The sequence below is a fragment of the Amphiura filiformis genome, chromosome 9, assembly GCF_039555335.1.
Source record: "Amphiura filiformis chromosome 9, Afil_fr2py, whole genome shotgun sequence".
Taxonomy (NCBI): Eukaryota; Metazoa; Echinodermata; class Ophiuroidea; order Amphilepidida; family Amphiuridae; genus Amphiura; species Amphiura filiformis.
Genome location: NC_092636.1, coordinates 66,148,291 through 66,173,660, shown reverse-complemented (window position 1 = coordinate 66,173,660; position 25,370 = coordinate 66,148,291). Strand labels below are relative to the sequence as shown.

The following is a 25,370-nucleotide window of genomic DNA, read 5'->3' as shown; positions in this document are numbered from 1 at the left end:
TATTTTTAATGATCATATTCTTGTTTAGTATAGTCGATACCATATTTTCAGCAGCAATTCATAAAATTTTTGAATTATCACACCCCCCTAATTCTAGGGATTTGTTGTGAAAAATGGACCCATTTGGGCAGCACGTCCCCATACTCAAAATGGAATTAACCACCAGGAGTCAAGTTGGACTTCCATTTATTGCCCATGCACCTTAGCGCCTACACAGTAACTTTACTATGTACACAATGATCCTCTATCATTATGTGCAGGATCCAACTACACATGTATATCAAACACAGAACTGACTACACATAAAGTTCATATTTTGGGCCATTTTATGCAGTTATGTAAACAGTTTATGTAGTTATATTAACAATACAAGAAATAAGCTTCCACTCATAGCTTAATGTGGTGTATGTCATTGGTCGCAACACACAGTGGCGAGAGTGATATTTCCAAATTTTCCATTTCATGTAAAGGTTTAGAGCTAGGTATATAATAGTTAATCCTTTTTAACTATTAAAGATACAGTTTTAATAGTTTGAACCTTGAACTTTAATTTCAAATGGAATCGAGAGATAACAGTGGAGAAATATTGACTCCATTTTTAGTAATATAGTCAAACACGCTATTCTCGGAAATTCATGTTCGCCACTTTGTGTTGCGACTGACGATGAGAATATATAATATGTGACACAATCTGGTCCATGGAGGCCAAAGGAGGTATGTTTGAAAATTGAGTTACTATAATTATTACCTTATACAAACATTAAGCTATCATATGTGATGCGATCAAGCAAAATCAGTCAGATCTCGGAAATATTAAATTTTCAGTTTCTTATAGGATAGTAAAAAGCATTTACAAAGCTGCATTTTGCACAAAACTCCATTGAAATTGAACAACCAGTTCCAATGATATGAGCAAAAAGAGTTTCCAAAGCAACACAAAACAAAAGGAAATATTTCCTTTGTTTGGCTATATCTCAAAATCAATATTTCTGAGTTCTGACTGATTTTGCTTGATCGCATCACATATACTGAAAAGGTCTAGCATACTTCATTCTGAAGTTACAAAGTTTTGTGATGTATATTTTCTTATGTATTTTATTGTTTTTTAGTCCCATGTTTTTGCCTTGATATCAATTTCAAATTTGCCGCATTTGACCTCCATGGATCAGATCATGTCACATATAACCAAACTATAATAAAAGATTATAATTATCATAGGACACTGACAAAAACAAATATTGGACAAGATTTTGACAAAAGTATTAATAGTATTAGTATATAAAACTGTTTTCAATTTTTGAATTAGTGTAATATAACAAAATGATAAAATTTTATCTATGTGATGTAATTATTGCTAAATGTTTATGTTATAAATAGTATTATTTATGACCTCCTTACAGTATTGACTGGTGACCAAAGTGATATACGGTAATTAACTTGCTTATGGGTTCATAACCTGCATATGAAGAGCTTTGTTGCAAAACCCCTTACATCCACTTGAGCAATTTTGAGAAAACATCAAATAATCAAGTACTGATATAGGGGATTTCTACAAAAGCAGTTTTGGCGGGATGCTCATCCTACCCATGCATCCGGCCGAAAACTGCTTTTGTTGCAAACCCCCATATATCATTACTTTCTTTGATGATTTTCCATTTTTGATGTTTTCTCAAAATGGCTCAAGTGGATGTAAGGGGTTTTGCAACAAAGCTCTTCATATATTCTTTGGTTTGCCTTAAGTTTGGAAGTGACGTAGGTGCGTCTTTAGCTGGTCGCAGAATCGAATCATGTGCGTAAAGTTAATCGCAGCTTACACACATATGTGTAAGGGTGGTTTGTCGGCACACTTTCGGCCAATAAGCATGGATGTCACTACCTAATTTGAGGTGCACCAAAGAATAGTGTTGATTATTTTATTCAAATGTCATCTTCTTTTATGTTTCTAAATAACAAGTTTTCAAAACTTTATAAATTTAACACATTCTAATGTAAACACAGTAATGGGTCATTCAACATTTTCCTGTATGTACAAAGCAACATATTTTTTCAACCTTCCCCCTTTGAGATTTGCACATAAAATTGGTGAATATTTCATCATTCCCTCCCATTTATTTTTTCATACATACATATATGCACCATGGTTAGTTTTTATCCCCTTCCATCATACATGCTTTGTACATATGGATAAATGGCAAATATTTTGAATGACCCTTAACTACCCCTTTGATTGGGAGATATCAATCTACATCAAACTGATAGCAAAGAGAAACCCAGTTATATTCTGCAAAGATAACTTATTTGTCTCAATATTCCACAAATTCATGATGACTCTTTGAATGAAAAAGATTAAGATTCAAAGTTGAATTGACTGAAAAGCTACTCCAGCCAATTTGGCATTACATTCTCTATGTCACTGGTCAAGGATGACCAGCACTCTGGCAACAAAAGCTAAACTTTTAATGAGTTCAAGTACAACTTTGGAGTCCGATTCTTTTTCATTCAAAGGATTATCAGGACTATTGACACAAATAAGGTACCAAAATGTGCAGAACTTAATTGGGCTATTTCAGTGTGCATATATTTTGTTTTGAGTAGTCTTTAAAAAAAGGGTAGTTACTTTTGTGATGTTCAAAATCTGCCTTCCCTTGCTATAGCAACACATATAATACATTCCACTATAGATAAGCCTACCTCGGTGATATAGCCTGAAATTGTACATAGCCTATTCCTTACTGTTGAGGCAAAGTGATTTGGTTTTCCTTTTATGGAAATAAAACTTATTTATCTTTCAAATGTGTGTTACTTGTATTTATTCTGTTCATTGTTCATTATACATCCTAACAAACACAGAGTGGGCATAGCATTTACAGCTCTCACACTTGGGAGTGATTGGCTTTCATTAGTTAGGTAATGCAGGACATAGCCAGTTTATTGTTATTATGTCAAATCTTTGTTGATTAATACTGCCAGTAATATTATTGATAATTATGATAGTATACAAATATTAACTGTCTATGAGTGTGATGGTCGAAATATAATCATGAGGTGAAAGATGGATTGTTCCATTCCACGAGCCGGATACATCTTTCACCGAGTGATTATATTTCGACCATTACACTAATTTAAGACAGTTAATATTTGTTTTATATCACTGTACATAAATTCTATTATTAAAATACTATTTACGGTAGGAAATACATTTTTTCATCAACATAACACCATGGTTTGCCTTGATATACTTCACATTTTAGGGTCCACCCCACAACTAAATTGGCGAGTCAGCGCACGGCTTGGCGCACACGGAGAGGCTGATGGTAAAAATGATAAATGGTAATCAACCAATGAACTGTCTAGAATTTATGTATGAGTGATATAATACTTAATATCAAATGCTATTAGACACTTACAAACAGTAAGTTAAAGCACACTTTCAATACACACAAATATAAATATTCATAACAAAAATTTATTAAACAATAAGTAAAAACATACTTACATACAGCTTTTTAAGTAATAATATAAAATATTGCACCACATTATTCGAACAAAAAATAGGCCCTGGAGTTGAGCATGGGTGGATGCAAATTAACAAGATTAAGCTTGTCCTGGTCATTACACAACTGACAGATATTTAAACCTCTAAATTGTGATGATGGTAACCTACAGGGTGTAGCAAGAGACTCAATGGATGGGGGGATGGACAAGGAGCAGTGCGGGCCCCATTTAACATCTCCTTTATCCACCTTTATCACTTTTGCTTGGGCCCCAGAACCCTACGACCCCTGGACTTTGTCCATCCTGTCCACCTGCTTGCTACATCCTTGGTAGTCTGGTAGGGCATTTGTGTCAAACATGACCAAGGGATAGATAGACATGATGCCACAACAAAAGAGCTCATTTCTTCATCAGTGGCGGCGCCATGGGGGGGGGGAGGCATGAGGGGGAAAATGCCCCCAGTCAGAACTCTTGCCCCCTGTTTCCCCCAGTAAAAACCCAAAATTAAGAAAATTTCACCTTTTGCAGTAAATTTTGCACAATTTGTTGATTCCCCACCCCCTGAAATTCACTTTGCCCCTCAATGACTCCCCGGACAAAAATTTCCTGGCGCCACCACTGTTTTTCATCTGTTCATGATGCTGTCTGATTTTGAGTATCCATGGCTTGTGAGTCTTTACTGGTCTCCCAGAACATTTTTTTCATATTCTTTTAATTGCATCATAAAACCAGGATTTGGTTGTACACCGGGTCTTTGTTCCTTCATTTCTTTTAATATTACATCTAATGTTATCCTCTCTGTCTTCATCAGATAAGCAGTAACTATAGTAACAGATCTTGATCTACCAGCATTGCAGTGAACTAAGATGCCACCCTCAGAGAGACCAGTCTCGATAAATTGGAAGCACTCATCAAAATGTCTGAAAGAAAATGAAAAAATAAAGAAGTTGTCAATATTGAAAAGTTTCAAACATTTACAAAGAACCTTCACACTGCCTGATTTGGCGCTGTATACAGCATAAAAACGGCATTCTGATTGGCTAATTGAATCGTCATCATCACATTGACATCCGATTCGCCGAACAACCTACATAGCATCGCGCAAGGCAAGCGTGACCTAATTATTTTTTAGTGATGATCAAACAAGCGGTCGCGAGTGCAGAAAGCATCACGTCATGAGCGCCTACACGGCATCGCGTCATGAGCACCCTACATGCACACATACTGTAACGGATGCGAGTGCTGTGTAGACACTTTCTACCATGGATGTGCATCCTAAGAGATTGTATTAAAATGTTTTAATGCAGATCCTGCTCTCTTGTGGAGTCACTCATTATTATTTACTGTCAGATACTACATGTTTAATGGGAGCTTGCCTGCGTTACTGGATATAGCTTACCTAGTAATTGGTACCTCAGGTAGATCCAATATTTTACAGGTCTTGTATGTAAACATTGCTGGGAAGCTATTTTCAACCAGTGATGCCACATTGAGTATATGAGTAATGTTGTGCTCTTGAAGCAGATCCAATGAAGCAGCTACATCTTGGGAACCTGAGAGTATCAAACAATTGAAATATTGCATAATTAACTGCTATTTTTCAGTAAATATAAATGGAAGTGACAAAAGTAGACCTTTTTTGAAATAAAGTGTGATTGCACAGATCTTTGGGAAAATTGCCCTTTTTTGGATGCCTCATCACCAAAAAGTGGACCTTTTGTCCATTTCCTCCCACTTTTAAGACTTTTATATTGCAAAAAATGGACCTTTATGGATTTGGGGATGCTGCCACATCCCTACACCCCCTCCCCTGCATATGGGTCTGCTTCTCTGCTTTGTAAGTAAAAGTCAATGACTGGCATTTTACAACTTTGGAGCTCTTTTGAGAGAAGTGTCACAGGAAACTACATATACCACCTACTCATCCATATAACTGCAGGGTAAATTTTCAATTTTTATAATTTTTATCAAAAACTACTCTTAGGCTTACTGATAATATAATGATAATTGCAGGAAAGTGAATTTGGGATGACATATAAATCAAATTTTAAAAATTAGATTTTATGATCAATTTGATCTTTTCAGAGTTATATTGTATTTTGAAACTGACTGAAATATGTGACCATCGACCACAACTGAGCCCGGATGTTGCCAGTGCCACTATTGAGATATGCTCCATTGAACTTAACAATAAACAATTGGAAACAAAGGATTTATTGATTTTTCACTACTTAAATGTCAAGTACTATAGACATGATATACATCATTTTAAAGCTAATTTCAAGCAGAATATTTTGGTTGAATATCTAAAAAATGATGATTGGCGACTTCGGGGCTCAGTTGTGCTGGATGGTCACATATTTCAAAATAACAAATTCATAACACATGAAATTATGTTGATGTGGGTGGAAAATTTAATGCGGGCAAGTTCAAAATTGACTTTAATAGTGCTGCAAATCAAAAGCAGGATATATTGATCAGTCTCATGTCTTACTAAGAAAAAGTCTGGGTCTCACTTCAAGCACCTGCAGGTCTGGTTTGTAGTCTCCGATAAAACCCAATGTTCCTTCATCTGTGACTTGTTTTGAGATTTTGTCCCAGTCTGTACTATGTGATTCTAATATCCGCTGACCAGCTGGGGTTGTTATCTGTGTCTCTACATTTTGTAGGGATTTCTTGTTGAATTTAGTTATCTCACCCAAGAAGGCCTGAAAAAATAATATTTTTTCTTTTATTATTTTTTCTTTTCTCAATCTCTCTAAAACACTCTTTCTCTCTCTCACTCTATACTCTCTCAGGTCTATACTGTCACTTTTGCAGAAAAGCTAATCACACACATGCTCAGTGTGCAAATAGTATGGCGCATTTGGACATATGTGCGATTTGCTTTTCTGAAAAAACGATACGAGTATAAATTCAGCTGCAGAAATAACTAATTGCAATTGCATGTTTGCAAGTGCGTTCTCAAGTGACCTGACACGCATTAAAATGCTTTCATCTTATCTACTGGTTTGTTCAATCAAGCATTTCAAACCAGTTTTTTATCAATGTAAAGTGCCTCTGGCTCTAGAGCAGTTTTTAGTATGGTGGCAGTTCTAAATCTAGGGCTAGTGAGATGTTGGCAGGCCTGGAAAAAATGTTCATTTCCCAGGAATCCAGACAAAATTTCCCTCCAGGCTCCACCATCTGGATTTCCTTTGTTCGAGAAGTCTAGCCAAGAATTTGCTCACCGATTGCTTCTCATTCTAGGCTAGAGACAATTGCATTCAAAATCTAGTCGGATTTACTGAAGCATGACACCGTGTAAAGCAATGGAAGTTCAGAAGTAAACACAACCGATCACAACAAGCGATCACATCAAAAATGTTGCTAAAATTACACTTCAGCAAAATGTTAGACTGTTAAAAATAGGCAAATCTTGTTCAAAAGATACAGATGACTCATCGAAATAACTTTCATCCAAATTTCACTTTAACATTTCAGAATAAATAACCTCTGTTGCAAAAAATTGCACCACTGTCCAACCGAAAAACAAAAGCAACACACCAGTGACGTAGCGTGGGTCACCACATTGGGGGGGGGACCATGATTGGGGGGCACCGGGTCTGAGTGGGGGGCACAAGCTGTTTTTAGGCAATTTTCCTACATGGGATTTTCTAAAATTTCAGATCGATTGGGGGAGGACACGTGCCCCCGTTCCCCTATGACGCTACGCCACTGCAACACACTCTAGCATTGTCCATGAATTCGTAACTAGCGTGTGCAAATTCGAAGCTAGAGTTCTTGAGTATTAAAGATTTCCTACCATCTCATCAAGCTTCTTAAGAACATAAAACCTCACAAGCTAACTGGTCCAGATGGTATACCAGGAAAACTGTGGAAAGAAATTGCTGATGAGGTCTCACCTACTGACTCTCTCACTTCAAAAGTTCAATGCATGGCCATGGTGAATAGAAATGATCCAAGGTCGAGGTCGTCATGAATAGATTACGTATTTGCATTGTTCTAAAAAAAAAAAACAAGTTTTCTACCTATGTTGCCCTAGCTGAAATACAGCAAGATAATGTAAGATAGTAAATATAAAACCTGTATTAGATCTAGGGTATATCGAGCTAAGTTCTGGGTGCACTACACTAAATCCTTCCGCATTTGGTGTAACCTTTCAAAGTTCCGTAAAAATAGCACCTATGCGAAATATATCGGCGCCCGAGGAACCAAATTTGAGTGATTCTTGGTTGTTTTGATAAAAAGATAGAATAGGAGCTCAACATTACATATCTGTTCAGAAAATTTTCTGAATCGAATGTGCATGGGTAATAGGCCCTCGGAACAATATCATGGCCGAACTGGTAAGGAGGCGAAAGCGTGTCGGCTGAAATTCGGGATGGCGCTGTTCAGGAGTTCAGTATCTCTCAAGTTTGTCTAAAAAAAAAAAAAAAATTAAATTTAAATAAAAGTTTAATCTTTATTTAAGACATTGGTTTGATCAAAATATTAAAAATGTTGTTACATGGGGTAGAAAAACAAACTTACTTTCATGTATTTTCCGTGTATTTCAATGGGACGATTATTTAGTGGTGTGTGCCCTTGAAGACTCATTTTTAAATGCTATGGACATGATTAATACCTGATTTTAAGTGCCAAAAGTTGAGATTTTTGACTGAAACTGATGTCTTTGCAAAGAAAAAAAGTCTGTTTTTCTATTTCCGTCTACAAATACGCGATTTCATTCTTAAACGCACGAGAAATTAGCTTCAAAACGCAAGTACCCGTCGAATTGACAATTTAAGACCGTGCTTGAAATTGAGCTATTTTGGCCCCAATATCATAGAAGTGGTCACTTTTGGTTATCTCGGTGCTGAAAAAATGAAACATCTTTGGAATTATTTTGATGCAAAATGTAATTATAAGATCAAAACTCAATTATAACCGTTTTGAAAATAATCACTGAACCTTTAATTGGGTCTCAATAGACATTTAAAGTCAAAGCATACTATATTATGGTCTAATGATGACAAAATAACGGCATTTTTATCTCATGACCAAATATTCAATTCCCAAGAGAGAAATTTATCAATTAATTCTAATGATGGGGTTTCTTAATTTTAGATCTTGCAAAAATAATACACGCATAACTTGGAAATTTAACATTTTAGAGTGTCAAATTACCGTTCTATCTACCCATAACACCCCCCAACTTAAGGCATATGCCTATTGACACGTCCTTATATTATGCATGATCTAAGAGGGGGGGAGAAATGATCACGTGTCGCCGGTCATGTTAAATTTGTGATTGTACATATATTTTTGTAAACAAAGTCACTTTCCTGATGTTAATGGGATTATAAATACAGTTTAACATGGTCAAAATGTTGCTCTGGCCCTTGAATGCTGAAAATTGCGAAAAGTATCATATTTTCACTCAGTCCGAGCTTGTTTGGAGCCCTGTTTTATAACTTTGGAGTGACTAGCGATCAAAAGCAATTACACTTTTTTAGGATGTTGACCACTGATTCCAAAAATAAAGAATATCAAAAATATTTTTTCTTATAAGGGTGCACTACACTAAATCCTTCCGCATTTGGTGTAACCTTTCAAAGTTCCGGTAAAAATAGCACCTATGCGAAATATATCGGCGCCCCGAGGGAACCAAATTTGAGTGATTCTTGGTTGTTTTGATAAAAAGATAGAATAGGAGCTCAACATTACATATCTGTTCAGAAAATTTTCTGAATCGAATGTGCATGGGTAATATGCCCTCGGAACAATATCATGGCGGAACTGGTAAGGAGGCGGCGTGTCGGCTGAAATTCGGGATGGCGCTGTTCAGGAGTTCAGTATCTCTCAAGTTTGTCTTAACTTGTCCCAAAAAATTAAATTTAAATAAAAGTTTAATCTTTATTTAAGACATTGGTTTGATCAAAATATTAAAAATGTTGTTACATGGGGTAGAAAAACAAACTTACTTTCATGTATTTTCCCGTGTATTTCAATGGGACGATTATTTAGTGGTGTGTGCCCTTCTCTTGGACTTAAAACTTGAAGTTGATGTAAGCTTACATAAAGTACAGTGATAATACCAGTTTCTCGTGGACGTCAGTTACGGTTTCTAATGGTATATGAAGACTTACTCATTTATTGTTTATAAACTCATTCTTACCATTGGACATAACTGGCTTTTTAGTATGAAATACAGTAGAATTTAACACTTCCCAAAGAGAAACAGGAACAAAAACCAGAAAGTTCCATATAGGGTATAATCTTCTTCCACGGTAAACCAAACAGCTTCCGTGGTAAACCTTATAGCGCCATCGCTTGATGAAAGTACGTTATTAATAGGCGTGAGTTAAAAGCTATCTGGGCTAGAACTATTTCGACTGTAGGGGTGAGCTTGCCTACAGGTAAATACTCGTGGCGGTTACATTATACACGTGTAGTTTAGGGGGGGGGGTGGAAAGGAGGGTATGCCTACTACGGGGATGTGCGACAGAATCGGGGTGCATTTTGGTTTCTTGATGGCCCTCAATTTCATGAAAATTTGGTTTTTTTCAGCCCTCAAATGAACAAAATCTCAAAAATTTTACAGATTAGACACTAAAAGTGACCACCTAAATAACATATTTGAACTCCCATGGCCACCAAACACAACCCTCTCCTGTATAGTTTAAATAGGCCTATTAATATAATTTTAAATGCTATTTTATTATTTTGTTACTAATTGAAAATCTAGAATAGTATATAACATTGTATATGATGCCTTAAATTAAAGTTTAAAACGTTCTTCCAATATTAAAAACTATTATTAAATAATCCCTAACATCTCAGACAACACCCCCCTCCCCAACACACACACCCCCACACCCCTACACCAACAACCACATGCCAAGTAGGCCTACATCGTGCAACCGCGCGTGCACCCAGCATTGCCCCGCTAAATACACTACCCTATTACGAGCAATGGAATAGCCCGTCAATCATACACAGTGGTTGCTCCTGGAAGGAAGATTATACCCGATATGACGCGGTTGCTCATGGAAGACAAGAAGGATTATACCCCTTTTCGAAAGTTCCGCATTCATTCGCTACTGACAGCTTGTCACCACGCCGGAACAGCGTGTATGCCAGGATCATTTCCTGCTGCCCCCCCCCCCCCCCTACTACTCACGTATAAGTATTATAAAGGCCAAAAAAATTGTTTGGTTGGCGTAACCATAGAGGAAAGAGAGTCCTCTGTGGGTGTAACATAAAAAAATATGCTAGGTAGGTAAGGGAGGGATTTTTTTGTTTTGTTTTTAAACTTTTAAAGATGTAAATTGCATTTGATATAGCCTAAGGGCCTTGGAACATTTTTTCTTTTTTTTTACTATTTATTTATTTATTTATTTATTTATTCATTTATTTATTTATTTATTTATTTATTTTTTGCAACAAAAAAAAAGAGTCTAGGTCGGGCTTGATTTTAGGGTAGGTCGGGTTACGCCAATCAAACTTTTTTAAAGGAGTATTTCGTGATCCTAGCATCCTCTTTTTATGACATTTTTCAGTAGATATCCACGAAAAAAGCCTATTCCCGAAATTTCAGTTGATTCCGATTTTGCGTTTGCGAGTTATGCATGATTATGTGTATTACACTGCTCCATAGACAATGCGTTGTAATTTCGTTCTGGTGCACCAGAACGAAATTCAAATTTCACGATATCTTTGCAAAACGAATTAATCTGCAAGAAATATTTTGTACATGAACATTATGTAGCCAGAGGTTTCCAGTGATATAAAAATCTCAACTTTTTTTGAGAAAAGTGGGGGGATGAGGCTGTGGATCACGAAATGCCCCTTTAAGGCCTAAGCTGAGAGTACTAAATGGGCTAATGAAGTACTATATCTATATGATTTTGGTATGGATGACATATAATTATCTACTGATATTGGTATTGATGAAGTATAACTATCTACTACTGATATTTGTATTGAAGTTACGAAGTATAGCTATCTACTGTTGATATTGGTATTGATGAAGCAGCTATCTACTGCTGATATTTGTACTGATGAAGTAGCTATCTACTGCTGATATTGGTATTGATGAAGTATTAACTATCTACTACTGATATTGGTATTGATGAAGTATTAACTATCTACTACTGATATTGGTATTGATGAAGTATAGCTATCTACTACTGATATTGGTATTGATGAAGTATAGCTATCTTATATCTACTGCTGATATTGGTATTGATGAAGTAATAACTATCTATTACTGATATTGGTATTGATGAATTATAGCTATCTACTGCTGATATTGGTATTGATGAAGTAGCTATCTACTGCTGATATTTGTATTGATGAAGTAGCTATCTACTACTGATATTGGTATTGATGAAGTAGCTATCTACTGCTGATATTGGTATTGATGAAGTAGCTATCTACTGCTGATATTGGTATTGATGAAGTATTAACTATAGCTATCTACTGCTGATATAAGTAGCCTGAGTCCCTGGCCTCTCACTCGCAAAATGGCGGACAAACAGTGTAGCGGCCGTGCGTATATTCGAGACTGGAGGATTTAGTCTACTGATATAAGTGGTATTGATGAAGTATAATTATCTACTACTGATATTGGTATTGATGAAGTAGCTATCTACTGCTGATATTGGTATTGATGAAGTAGATATCTACTGCTGATATTGGTATTGATGAAGTAGCTATCTACTACTGGTATTGGTATTGATGAAGTATAGCTATCAACTGCTGATATTGGTATTGATGCAGTACGGCTATCTACTGCTGATATTGGTATTGATGAAGTATAGCTATCTACTGCTGATATTGGTATTGATGAAGTATTAACTATCTACTACTGATTGGTATTGATGAAGTATAGCTATCTACTACTGATATTGGTATTGATGAAGTATAATTATCTACTACTGATATTGGTATTGATGAAGTAGCTATCTACTGCTGATATTGGTATTGATGAAGTATTAACTCTACTATTGATATTGGTATAGATGAAGTATATCTTTCTACTACTGATATTGGTATTGATGAAGTAGCTATCTACTGCTGATATTGGTATTGATGAAGTATTAATTATCTACTACTGATATTGGTATTGATGAAGTATATCTACTGCTGATATTGGTATTGATGAAGTATAGCTATCAACTGCTGATATAAGTGGTATTGATGAAGTATAATTATCTACTACTAATATTGGTATTGATGAAGTAGCCATCTACTGCTGATATTGGTACTGATGAAGTATTAACTATCTACTACTGATATTGGTATTGATGAAGTATAGCTATCTACTACTGATATTGGTATTGATGAAGTATAGCTATCTACTGCTGATATTGGTATTGATGAAGTATAGTTATCTAGTATACCCAAAATATTTAGCGCTACTAACATTAAAACACATAATTTTTATGTACAATTCACAATTTTTCATCATTTTTTTACAATTCTAACCTTTTTTCTGTCACCATGGGTGAAAAATAGTCTATTGTTAACCCAATTTTTTTTTACCAACGTCTTCCGTCTACCGACGGCCTTACATGAACCGACGGCCAAGACGAGCGGGGGGCACCGGCCCCCTGCCCCCCCCCCCCACTGGTTACGCCACTGACTGATATTGGTATTGATGAAGTATAACAATCTACTGCTGATATTGGTATTGATGAAGTATAACAATCTACTGCTGATATAAGAAAAGTTATACTAATGATGTCGGTGTTAATAAAGTATAGGTATGGAAGTGCTGTCTATAGTATATAACAATGAAGTATAGTTCAGTCCGGTATAGTTAGGTTTTCAAATGAAGATATTTTATTTACATCTGCAGCATATGGGCCGTTGGCCTTACAATACAAAACTGAAATACTTATTTATATTAGCACCAGGAGATAAAAACCAGGAGACAGTAGAGTATGTCTTATTTTATATGTACGAAAAGTGTAATGTGATTATATATATCTTAATTGTACCTACCTTAGAAGTAAATAATTTTGTAATATAATGAACAATGGTATAATAGCTATAGGTTGCTATAACACTGATTACATGCATGGCATAAGGGTGCAGAGGACCACAAAAATATGTATCATTTTCTGAAGTCGCTTTAAAATAGTTTTAAATCGAGGAAATAACCTTTATCAATTTTCTTTGCATAAATATCGACAAAATATTTGTCGTTCTTTGGATCGCGTCTCCAATTGGTTTGAAGGAATGTTTTGCTTTAAATATTATATTATGAGAGGAGAAATATGTGTATTAATTATTTGAAACAAGTCTAATACGGTATTCTTCTATACTGCGCCAATAAAGTACCTTTACACTTGGCAAAATAATCACAATTTCCAAACTGAACAATATTGAGGTAAATTTGTTTTTGTAATAGATGCACTATTTAGAGGTTAATAACTGCGCATCGGTTATTTGGAGGCATTGTGAAAAATCTAAACATTTTGCCTTTGATCCGAGGAATATCCGAGGGCGCAGCCCCGAGGGATATTCCGAGGTCCAAAGCAAAATGTTTAGATTTTTCACAATGCCCGACATATTTCGATGCAAAGTTATTAACCTCATTCATAACCGTCACTTTGATCTTTTAACTTTACAAAATAACACAAAATTTTCCTCAAAAGTTTGTTAAAATAAAAAAATTTTACATCTTCCCTTTCCCAAAATCGATCAGGCTAAAACAAAACGACCAATAACAAAAGTGCGTATCAGAATCTGTGCAAATATGGTAGCGTGCAATCCAAATACGGCAGCCAGCGCGCGCGCAGTTCGTTGGACGCACAATACGGCGCACGCAGAAGTCAAGTGTGTGCGACATTGGAACAATTACGCATTTTGCGGTCAATTGTGAGATATTAATGACCTCGATTTGCGTTCGCGTTTTCACAAATAATAAAATATGATTGGATCGCACGCATCGCGTTTATTAATGAGGTTATGAAAACGTTTTAAAACGTTTTGTATGAAAACACACTGCAACAATATTTTAAATGTTTTCAAAAAATGCTATTGTAAACTATTTTGGCAAACATTTATGCCAAATATTGTGTCAATACTTAAATAACATTATGTTAAAATATTTGCACCCAGCAAACACAGAAATGTTCTTAAAATGTTTTTTTCAAAACCTTTAAATAACATTTAAATGTCGGGTTATATAAAGGTCATGAATACTGCATTATGACACCACATTGAATCCAGTGTGACTTCAAGAAGCAAAGTTACAAGCATTTGATTAGACGAAGGTCCAGTTTTAAAAGTGACAAACTAGCCTATTCAAAACTCCACAGACTAGACATCTGGTTTGAGAGTGGTGAATGGCTAATTTATGCGTTTGGCTTTAATTTAGAACAAAAGGAACAAAATAAAACTGAAACAAAAGAACTGACAAATAAAATGAAAGTTATGAAAAGTACAGAGAAGTAAAAACTGACATAAAAACTGGTTTAAATAACGCTTCATTGAAGAAACCGTGTTGTCTCTTTGTTGCGCCTGTTGGAATCTTTTTGCGCCTTGTATAGGCCAGTTTGTCACTTTTAAAACTGGACCTTCGTCTATTCAATTGTTTGTAACTTTACTTCTTCAGGTCACATTGGATTCAATGTGGTGTCATAATGTGCAGGATTGAATAGTGCATCTATTAAAAAAACAATTTTACCCCAATATTATTCAGTTTTGAAATTGTGATTATTTTCCAAGTGTAAGGATACTTTATTGGCGCAGCATACATGCATATTGGTAGATACATCATACTGCTGATATCAGTGTAGTAAGTAATGTGTATCCACTGCTGATGTTGGTATTGATGAATTGTCTACAGTGACAGGATGGCGGTTAAAAAGGTGAAACACACTTATGACCACAATTTGGATCTTATTCCCAAAATAATTTTACAGTTTTATTTACATACTATTTTCATTAAAAATTAATTTAATCTGAGACTTTTCTTGGATTTTCATCACTTATGCTTAAAAGCCTACACTTTAATAAACAAGATAGCCCCAATATACTGTAGCTGTCTGTATTGCTAATATCAGTGTTGATGAGATCAAATTAGCAGGTCCCAGAGTTTCAGAATTGTTCCAGAAAAGCATTTTTTCCTCAAGAATTATAAAGATATACTATTCTATTTGGAATAAATATAAACTATACCAAAATATATATTGCACTTTAACAATGTTTTTACACATATTTATACTTTAGACTTTCACAAAGAGACGAATAAAGGATTTTTTAAAGTCGAGCCAAAAGAATGATCACTGAATTGATCTAAATGGTGTTGCGCCTGAGAGCATTTACCATATTTGCCATCGATGTGTTATACGTGTAATCTGATTATCACCGAGTCAACTGGGTCACGCTTTTGATGAGTCCTGAACCACGATCAAAATTATCACTAAAATAAAGTCTACCGTAAGTGTTCCAGAGGCCGAAGAAAATCACAGCCCCTGTATTATATGTAATGTGTATAATGCATTGACATTTTGTGAACTATATCAGCCGGTAAAGGTGTTAAATGTCAATTGACCACAGATATGACAGATGGTGACATCCCTCCCTTCCCTCCACTTTATGCTTCCCTTCCTTCATTCGTATTCAAAACTTCACTGCGTGAAAATTAACGCTCTGCGGATAGTGAAGTACAATTTGATCCAAGACGTGTTACCTATAATTCGTCATAATATAATTCACAACGATTATAATAGTCCATTATTCACAACCGATGAAATCTTGGCCAAAGTATCTTGGAAACCCCGGATCCGCATTGCGATGGAGGTTGTTGTACCTAAAGTATTTCTTGAATTGAACGAAATACGTATAACCTGGAAAAAATGAAACAAACAAACATTTGCATCACGTTTAGTAAAATAGAATAATGTACATTCCACATCTTATATAATGAAAAACACGCCAACTGAGTTAACTCGTTAAAAATAAAATGATATAGTCTATAGTGCCATTTTTGTATTCCATTTTGATATCATATCACTGGTACCAAACGCTTCCCCCTTAAAAATTTTTTTTTTGATGAGTCCCCAACCTAAAACCGGTACCAGTATTTCAACTCTAGCCAGGACATTCTTAATACACTAAGCCAAAAAAAGAAACTTATAATTTTTCACAAGGTCATATCTTAAAATCCTTTCCATCAAAATTAACCAAAATTACACACAGGGTTGCCTCAATACTCTACTCTAACCACATGTCAGTAACCAAGCAGTTATCCAACTGACACAACAACAGCTAAATACACTGACACGGAACAGCTTCCCGGACCACATTCACAGTCGAACAATTGGCACCCAGCAAAAGAAATCTGTGAGAATGCGTACAAGATCCATACGCAATTTCCAAAGAGTAAGTGGAATAGTGTGGAACGGAGCTTCTTCTGCTTTTCACGCACTTTCTTCAAAAAACAGGTCTTGTTCCACACTATTCTATACTTACTAACAGATTTCTTGTGTTGGGTGCCAATTATTGGGCTGTGAATGTAGTCCAGGAAGCTGTTCCATGTGAGTGCATTTTACTGTTGTGTCAGTTGGATAACTGCTTGGTTACTGACATGTGTTTAGAGTAGAGCACTGAAGTAATCCTGTGTGTAATTTTGGTTCATTTTGATGGACATGATTTTAAGATAGGACCGTGTGAAAAATTATAAGTTTCTTTTTTTGGCTTAGTGTATTAGGAGAATCAAATAACCTGGATAAGTATAACGACTGTGTCATCTCGCCACGGTCAAGTGTAAAACTTACCATCATTGAAATCAAATGCCGCATGTACCGGAGGTGGTATGCCTTCCCATACGACCTCAGTATCAGACGGATAGCCATGATCCATGGTTTCATTAAATTCGTCATATCGCCACACTTGGTCATTTTTGAAGAAATAAGTTTTGTTATAGTACTTTAGCATCATCGCAGCGTCGATCTTGTCTGGTAGTCCAAGTTCTGATACAGGACGTGGATAGTTGGCATCTAAAGTGTCGTTATCGTAAACCCAATACTGCGATCCTACAGAAAAAAAATAATTTAGGCCCTTGAAAAAAAGTAGATATCTGTTTGTGTTAGGAGAAGGTGGTATGGAGGGGATGGTCATGGATGGGAAAATGGTGTGTCAAAGAGTGCGTGCCTAAAATTCCGTTGTTGTTTTGTTTGTGCATCTGTTACGTGTATTTGCGGGTCAGATTGCCATGAAGAATCGTAAATAGTATAATGAGAAATAACATTGTTGAAAAACGTACCGTTACAGAAGGGGTGTGCCGTGTGTGGGGGTGAGTGGGTGAGGTGGTTTGGTGAGGGGGTGAGTGAGAGTGTGTTCTGTGTAACTGAAGTGGTGTATTTAGACATATTTTACCAAGGTGAAACCAATATCAATGGTAGTGCGAGATGTGGAAAAACTACATTGTTAGAGAAGTTGCTTAATATATGGGTGGGGTGGGGTATGTGGGGTGTGTTTGTGCTGCATGGGGTGTGTGGAGGGAGGGTGGGGTGTGTGGGGAAGTGAGGGTACAGTGTGTTCAGTTGTATATATTTGGGCATGTAGGATCTGAAGTACTTGAGAGAAATATGTGTATGGGGGGATGAAATCAATATCAATGGTAGTGCGAGATGCGGTAAAACTTCATCTCATCTAGAGAAGTTGCTTCAGATATGTGTGTGGTGTGGGTGTCTATAGGTGGATGGGGCCCGGTGGGGTGTGTGTGGTGTGGGTGTCATTAGAGAGAGTGACCCACCGGGACCGGTAGTGGCACCCGAATTACAAGCGGCAAGTGATAATAATCATACCTTTGAAAAAGACAATTTTACCATCTTGTGGTCGTTGATAACCTGCATCGATGTACCTCGGTAGTTTAGGAAATCGCTTTCTGATTGATTCTCCTTCAATAGGAGAAAGAAGTTTACTCAACCTAGCCGTCCTCCAATATAGTCTGTTCTGCACAGTAGAAAACACATTATTATAAGCTTGATAAAACCCATTTCGGCGTAAAGTTTCATGTATTAGGCCTATAGCTTTCATAATGCAGTTATGTCCACCGCAAATTCACCGCGACCTTTCCAGCCATAAACCCGCTTAGTGAAGATTAAACAGATAAATGCAGTACTAAACCATTATAGTAATCTATTGTCCAATGCAAATTTATTACCACGTGATAATATCAATCCAATGAGCGATCGAATTGTCCGCTACAGTCGACTAATCCAATCGATAATGTCGCTATTGACATGTACGGACGGAGCTCCACTGACCGAGTTTTGGGGTATTTTTCACTGGTTTGCTGTCATTTACTTATCAAGGCGGTCCCCCGTTATCATAAAGACTATGCTAATGATTTAAAGATTGACATGTAGAGAATAAACCATACTTGATTCACAGAAAGTACTAAATGTGTACCTATTACGGTTTCGTGACACCAATTTTCCAAATACGACCAAGCCAGGGCTGCCCGATGAAGCAAAATGTGCATTGGAATAACACGGGAGTTTGGACAGATGATAGGATTTCTTTCTCATACAAATGTATGGTCCCCCGTTATTAAAGCTTGTACCGGGTTAAAAATTCAGATATTTTGAAAAGAATAATTAATTGAAACATAGAGCAAGTACTAAAATCATAGCTTATATACTTTTTGATATATGACGCTAACTAGTTCATCTCCTATATCTACAACACATCGCTACCAGTTGTGTGCATACATTTAGTTAACAACTGCATGATGTAACTAAACGTGCTGAGATTGTTTTTAATCAGTTTGGCTCATCAGTGAGCATCTTCCGAGTCCATACCATCCTCCAATAACACCTGTCTTGTAAACACCGTTCACCCAGGTGAAATGAAAATAATAAGAACTAAAACCACGAACCTTAAATATATGTAGTTCTCCATCAATCATTATGGCAGCGTCAAATGCTCGATTACATTCAGCGTCTGAGTTCTGCTTGTCGGAAGAACTTTTTACACCAGATCCTTACAGGCGAGAAAAAAATTTGCTTTGTTTTATTTGGTTTTGTTTTGATTTTGTTATAAAGAGAAATATATTTATTCGTCTGAAGGCCTATACATTTGCTAGTCTATCATAAACGTTTACATTCATAGAACAAAGAGGTTCTATAAGTAGAACCTGAAAGGTTATTGGTCTGTTACGTATGTCGATACAATGGTTCTATGAAGAACCAAAAGGGTTCTGGAAATGCTAGAAAAAGCAATTTTATACATATAAAAAGTACTGGATGTGCCAAAAAGAACCATATTGGGGTTCTTTCATTTTTCAGGAACCTTTTCTCTTCAGGGTTCTACATAGACAATGAGTGTATATATTTTCGTTAGCTATTCGAAATTAATCCCAGCATCCCTGAATACCTACCGTATAGCAATTGAATTGCCCTAATATCATCATAACCCAACGTGTATTCAGGATTATATCCAGCATAATCCGGTATCATGACAGCGCCTTCTACCCAAGAGTGTTCCAGACCAAGGCTGTGTCCAATCTCATGGAGTGCCACCTGGTAGAGATTGTATCCTGTAATGATGAGAAAACTTGTTAAATGCTGTACTAAAATCATGTTACCTGTAATGAATTTCTTTCTTTACAGTTTTCATTTAGATTAAAACAGTTTCCATTTCAGACTATCCAAAAATCAAGGTGCACTTATTGCTTAAAAAATGTTTCAATTTTACCCTATTTTGGCCCAAAACAAGATAGTTTTCTTGCTAAATAGAAAAATGCACAGGGCAAATATTGCTTTATCTTCTGTTAGGATTAGGGGCGTCCCCCGTGGAACCATAACCCCACCGCTGCCTATGGGGATAGGAAATTATCATCTTCATATTTGAGTTGCTCTTTTACCTTTGTATTCTTCATGTGTAAAATCTTCTGAATCGTCAAAATGAACGTCTCCATCAAAATCCCCGTATCGGCCATCGGGAAGATACGCATGCGCTACAGTGCCATTGGGTCCGTCAAATGGGTAACCATCACCGTGCATCCCGGTCATAAACTTCATGTAGATATCGGCATATTCGTCTCCTTTTACTGCTTTAAATCTGAGTCTAGATATATCACCATAACGCTTAAAAGCCCGATGAATAGCATCGTCTACTTGGTCTTTGGTGAGATCACAGTTCGATGGATAATTCAATAGTCTAAAAAGAAGAATAAAAATCAGAAAAGATTGCAGATAAATTCGAAGCAACGTTCAATGATTTTCAAATCTTTGATTTTGTTTTTGTAATTACTTTTTGCATAATATTTGTGATTTATTCCACATCTTTGCAAACATTTTATCCTTCTGTATCTGATAAGATAGTTTGGAAGAGATTGAAGGAGGAGCTTGGTTGTACAATACCGGGGAGCAACAGAAGATGACAAAAAGGCAAGAGGAGTTGGTTTCCTGATACATTCAAAAATCAAAGACTACATTATAGAGGTGAAGAGTTACTCAAATCGGGTCATCTTACTAAGACTTCAGCTAGCTGGAAAGGAAGAGATGTGCATCATCCATGCACCAACAAGTGACCATGATGATGATGAAGTGGAGCAGTTATATGAAGATATCACAAAAGCACTGGAAGAACACAAATCAAATTATACTATAGTTATGGGAGACTTTTTAAAGCATTAAATGCTAAAGTTGGTAAACAACAAGAAGGTAAAGAAAATATCTTGGGAAAATTTGGAGTTGGAGAAAGAAATAGAAGGGGTGAGACCATGATAGAATTTGCTGCCCAACACAGTCTTGTGATTACAAATACCTGCTTCGAGAAAAATGTGAATAGATACTGGACTTGGGAAAGCCCAAATGGCCATACCAAAAATCAAATTGACTTTATACTCAGTCAGAGAGGAATTGTGAAAAACTGTGAAGTCATCACAAGAGTAGATATTGCTAGTGACCACAGAATGGTGAGAGCCTGCATTCACATCAGCAGAAAGTTAGCCAGACTTAATTTCATCAAGAGCCAGAGAAAGAAGAAAGTTAACTTGCTTAAACTAAGAGAAAGGAAGGAAGAATTTCAAATCCAATTGCGAAATAGATTTCATATCTTGGAAGATGAACAGCTCAACATAGATGACAGATGCAGCCTGATAACAAACATCATCTTAGAAGAGGCAGCATCTGTAGCCCCCCAAGTAAAAGCTCCAAACAGAAGACAGAGGAGGATATTGAAATCGACCAATTAAACTCAAAAAGAAAGCAACTCAGGGAAAAAGATAACAAGTCAGCAAGAGAGAAAGTAGAATAAAAAATAAATGTAGATATTTATATAGCGCTTTATGCCGTAAACAGCCTCAAAGCGCTTTACATTTATTCCGCCGTCATTAGAATAATCGGAACCACGTTTGCAGCCTACAAATGGCGCAGGGTTCATCAGTACAACGACTGTGACTACCCCTGGATGAAAGAGGAATCAATGTTGCCCTTACCTCAACAGTGAAGGACATGGAAATACAACTTAATGACTTGAATAAAGAAAGCAAGAAGGTGGGATTGAAAATGCACAAAGGAAAAAAAAATATATAAATAAATTTTAATAAATTTTGGATTTATAAAGCGCTTTTCTCCAGATCTTAGAGGACTCAAAGCGCTGTAATTTCGCTGCAATGGTGAATCATCACAATCAGATCGCATCAACTAGGTTGCTGCCGAACGGCGCACACCTATCCGCATGTATATTGTAACATCCACCAATTATCTGTGCAGCTCCCCAAATTCCATTGGGTGAAGGAAGTTTATGATAACCAAACAACTAATCACCGATTTTTGCGATACAGGAGGAAACCGGAGATCCCGGAGAAAACCTGTGCATCGGGATAAACCAAGTGCACATGAGTCCTTGGGCCGCGCCGGGGCTTGAACCCGGGACCTCAGTGGTGCAAAGCGAGGGAACTACCGCTGCGCTAACTCGCCCTCCATATGACAAATATGGCAACAGATGAAATGATCATTATTGAAGATCAGGAAATTGAAAGAGTTGAGGAGTATAAATATATGGGCCAAACACTGAGGTTAAAGGATTGTTCGAAGGAAGAAGTATTGAGAAGGATAAAAGCAATCAAACAATCAAAATGGAGATGGGCTGGACATGTTGCCAGAAGAAATGATAACAGATGGACAAAGAGATTGTTAGAATGGCAACCAAGAATGGGAAAAGAAGAAGAGGTAGACAGAAAAGGAGGTGGAGAGATGATATAACATCATATCATATATTGGTACAACATGGACGAGAGTAGCATTAGATAAAAAGGTATGGAGTGATCATGAGGAGGGCTACATCCAACAGTGGATTGACATAGCCTAGATAGATAGATAGATAGATCTGATATCTGTTAACTTTTTGCAACTTGGGTTTTCTAAAGCACGCTTTTAAATGTAGATTGACATGCTCGATTTCTCTGCTCGTGAATATTGCACTGTGAAATTTAAACATAAAGGGTACAAACAAAGACATCGATAATGACGTCACTCAAGAGCTTAGGCAGGATAATAGGAAACCACGTGACCAATACCAATACTAAAACTCAATATTTGAAACAACCAATTGTTATGTATTATCATGTATCCTTGTGACCGGACAATAGGCATCATTTTCGGACATTTGCGAACATTTTTGGATTTGCCATTGTTAGGCCCTATGCATTATCAGTGTGACCGGACAATAGGCATTTTCGGACATTTACGAACATTTTCAGATTAGTCATTGTTATGCATCATTAATCAATCATTGTGATTGAAAGCTATAGGCCTACTGTTGGATAATAGACATTTACGATCATTTTCAGCTTAGCCATTGTTATGTAATACCATATAATTCTTGTGACTGGACAATAGGCATTTACCATGTTTACGAACATTTTCGGATTAGCCATTATTATGCATTATCAGTCAAGCCTTATGACTGGACAAGTAGTTGCAAACATTTTCGGATTAGCCATTGCATTACAACAAATTTGAACTGAGCCACTTTTAAACGGCTGGTTTCTTATCGTTCGTTTGAGTTACAAAAAGTGAGCACAGATACTGATCATGCTGATTAGGTACAAAAAACCCAGAGGGATACAATGGATGTTAACAAAAGTTGATGGGTGTTCCTCGGTATCCACACTTAATCTCTCTCTCTCTGTATATAGGGATATTTACCTGTAGGTGAGTAACTTTTTATTCCATTTATTCCATTTTAGTGCATATCTTCGTACTCTAACTGCTGCTTCATCAAGAGAGTTGATATGTTGTTGTTTGACATCATCCTTGACACCGCATCTAGGGCGTCTTATTGCGTCCATGGTCTCATCATCCAAACGGCCTGTTTGATTAACACGGAGTAATACTTGCACATCTTTTAAACTGTTTATAAGATCAACGTAGCCAAAAACACGGTTATCAATCTGATCACCTGGTATTGCTTCTAAATAGCCGTATTTTTCCATATAATTCTGAAATGAGAACAAATATATCAAGATCAATGATTAAGCAAAATAATATTACCAATGGCACCAATGTTGTTTTTAACTTTTAACTATAAACTGCCATCGATAATGATAATAATGAATTGCGACAATGCAGTTCGTAAGTTCAAAATAACAAAAAGCACAACAAGACGAGTAAGAAACAAAAACCTTTACATTGTTGAAATTGCGACATTTTGACCTAAATTTCATTGACTTCGCGTTTGTCTTAGTATCAGAAGAAATTGTAATCAAATATGCGGACAAATAAATGCCTACTGCGGCGCCCATTGCGCAGGTATTTACCAGGTAAACTTATTTCTATTGGTTAAGTGATGGTAATGGGAGTCATAGGGTTATGACCGGCCGGGATGGCTATTGGTTCGTGACAGCGAAATTGAACAATTCCTAGCAAAATCTTTGTAATTATCATTTTAAGCATAGACCTTTTCAGGGTCTATGTTTTAAGTCGTGAAGAATTTATCTTCATTTAAGCAACTCCCTTTTAAGCTGGTTTAAGGACCTTTGACAATACCGTAAAACCCCGTCTACAAGCATATAGTGTGCTTCTGATGAAAGCTACATTAATCCAGTCGCCATTATGGAGTTTGAGCAAATAAATTACGGATCCAAGCATATTTTATTGTATTGGTATATTAACGTTTGATTCGAATTAATTAAGCTTTTATAAAAAAAACCACTATATATGCTTGTAGACGGGGTTTTACGGTATTATATGCATGCAGAAAATGAGGAGACCACAATGTGTCATCGTGATCGCGTAAATTCAGATATATATTTACAGCCAATATTTTAAGCTATTTTAACACTTATCAATTATCATATGTGACCCCTCGGCACAACTGAGCCCTGAAGTCGCCAATCATCATTTTTGAGATATTCAACCAAAATATTCGACTTGTTTATAGTGGAATGGATAAAATTCATTTTGCATCAAATGCCTTTTCCTATTCTGAAGTTTAAAGGCCGTATGATACTATGATCAGCTCGTAATCGGCGGGCCTTATAACATATATTTGTCTACTTTCTTTAACACACAAAATTTAGGCCAGACAGGTCTAATAGCACTCTAACGTGGGTCTGCTTTTCGGCGTAGAGGTAAACGCCTAATATTTCCCGCGTATTACGAGCTGATCAAACTAATACTATTAGCGTCCGTATTAGTTTCCTTTGTCGCAATTATTCTATGATTATTGACAAAATTCCTGAATGTCCAATGACCTATAATTTGCTGCTGGTCTGATTGACAACAAGATATGGCACAGTTACAATATTTAGTGTGTCGATCCATCCATCCATCTCAGTTGGCGCGTGGAGGAACCACTTATACCCTCAGCGAGAATTCTCACATCTTCCTCTGATCAGCATGATCAGAGAGGCGTGC

At 36.5% G+C, this 25,370-nt stretch overlaps 2 protein-coding genes across 2 annotated transcripts; both read right to left on the bottom strand.

The window, feature by feature from the left end:
- Nucleotides 1-4,091: 4,091 nt before the first annotated feature.
- On the bottom strand, nt 4,092-9,743 carry LOC140161338 (dual specificity protein phosphatase 19-like). Its single transcript, XM_072184822.1, has 4 exons — nt 9,656-9,743; nt 5,990-6,203; nt 4,895-5,048; nt 4,092-4,415 (listed from the first exon to the last, which is right to left on the bottom strand). Exons 1-4 carry the CDS (start codon nt 9,656-9,658, stop codon nt 4,172-4,174), a joined length of 615 nt encoding a protein of 204 aa, XP_072040923.1. The 5' UTR covers nt 9,659-9,743; the 3' UTR covers nt 4,092-4,171.
- A 4,959-nt stretch (nt 9,744-14,702) lies between these two features.
- On the bottom strand, nt 14,703-24,038 carry LOC140161337 (collagenase 3-like). The gene is made up of 7 exons (XM_072184821.1): nt 23,661-24,038; nt 20,369-20,664; nt 19,883-20,041; nt 19,382-19,485; nt 18,306-18,453; nt 17,274-17,531; nt 14,703-16,343 (listed from the first exon to the last, which is right to left on the bottom strand). Exons 1-7 carry the CDS (start codon nt 23,945-23,947, stop codon nt 16,231-16,233), a joined length of 1,365 nt encoding a protein of 454 aa, XP_072040922.1. The 5' UTR covers nt 23,948-24,038; the 3' UTR covers nt 14,703-16,230.
- Between the last annotated feature and the right edge of the window lie 1,332 nt (nt 24,039-25,370).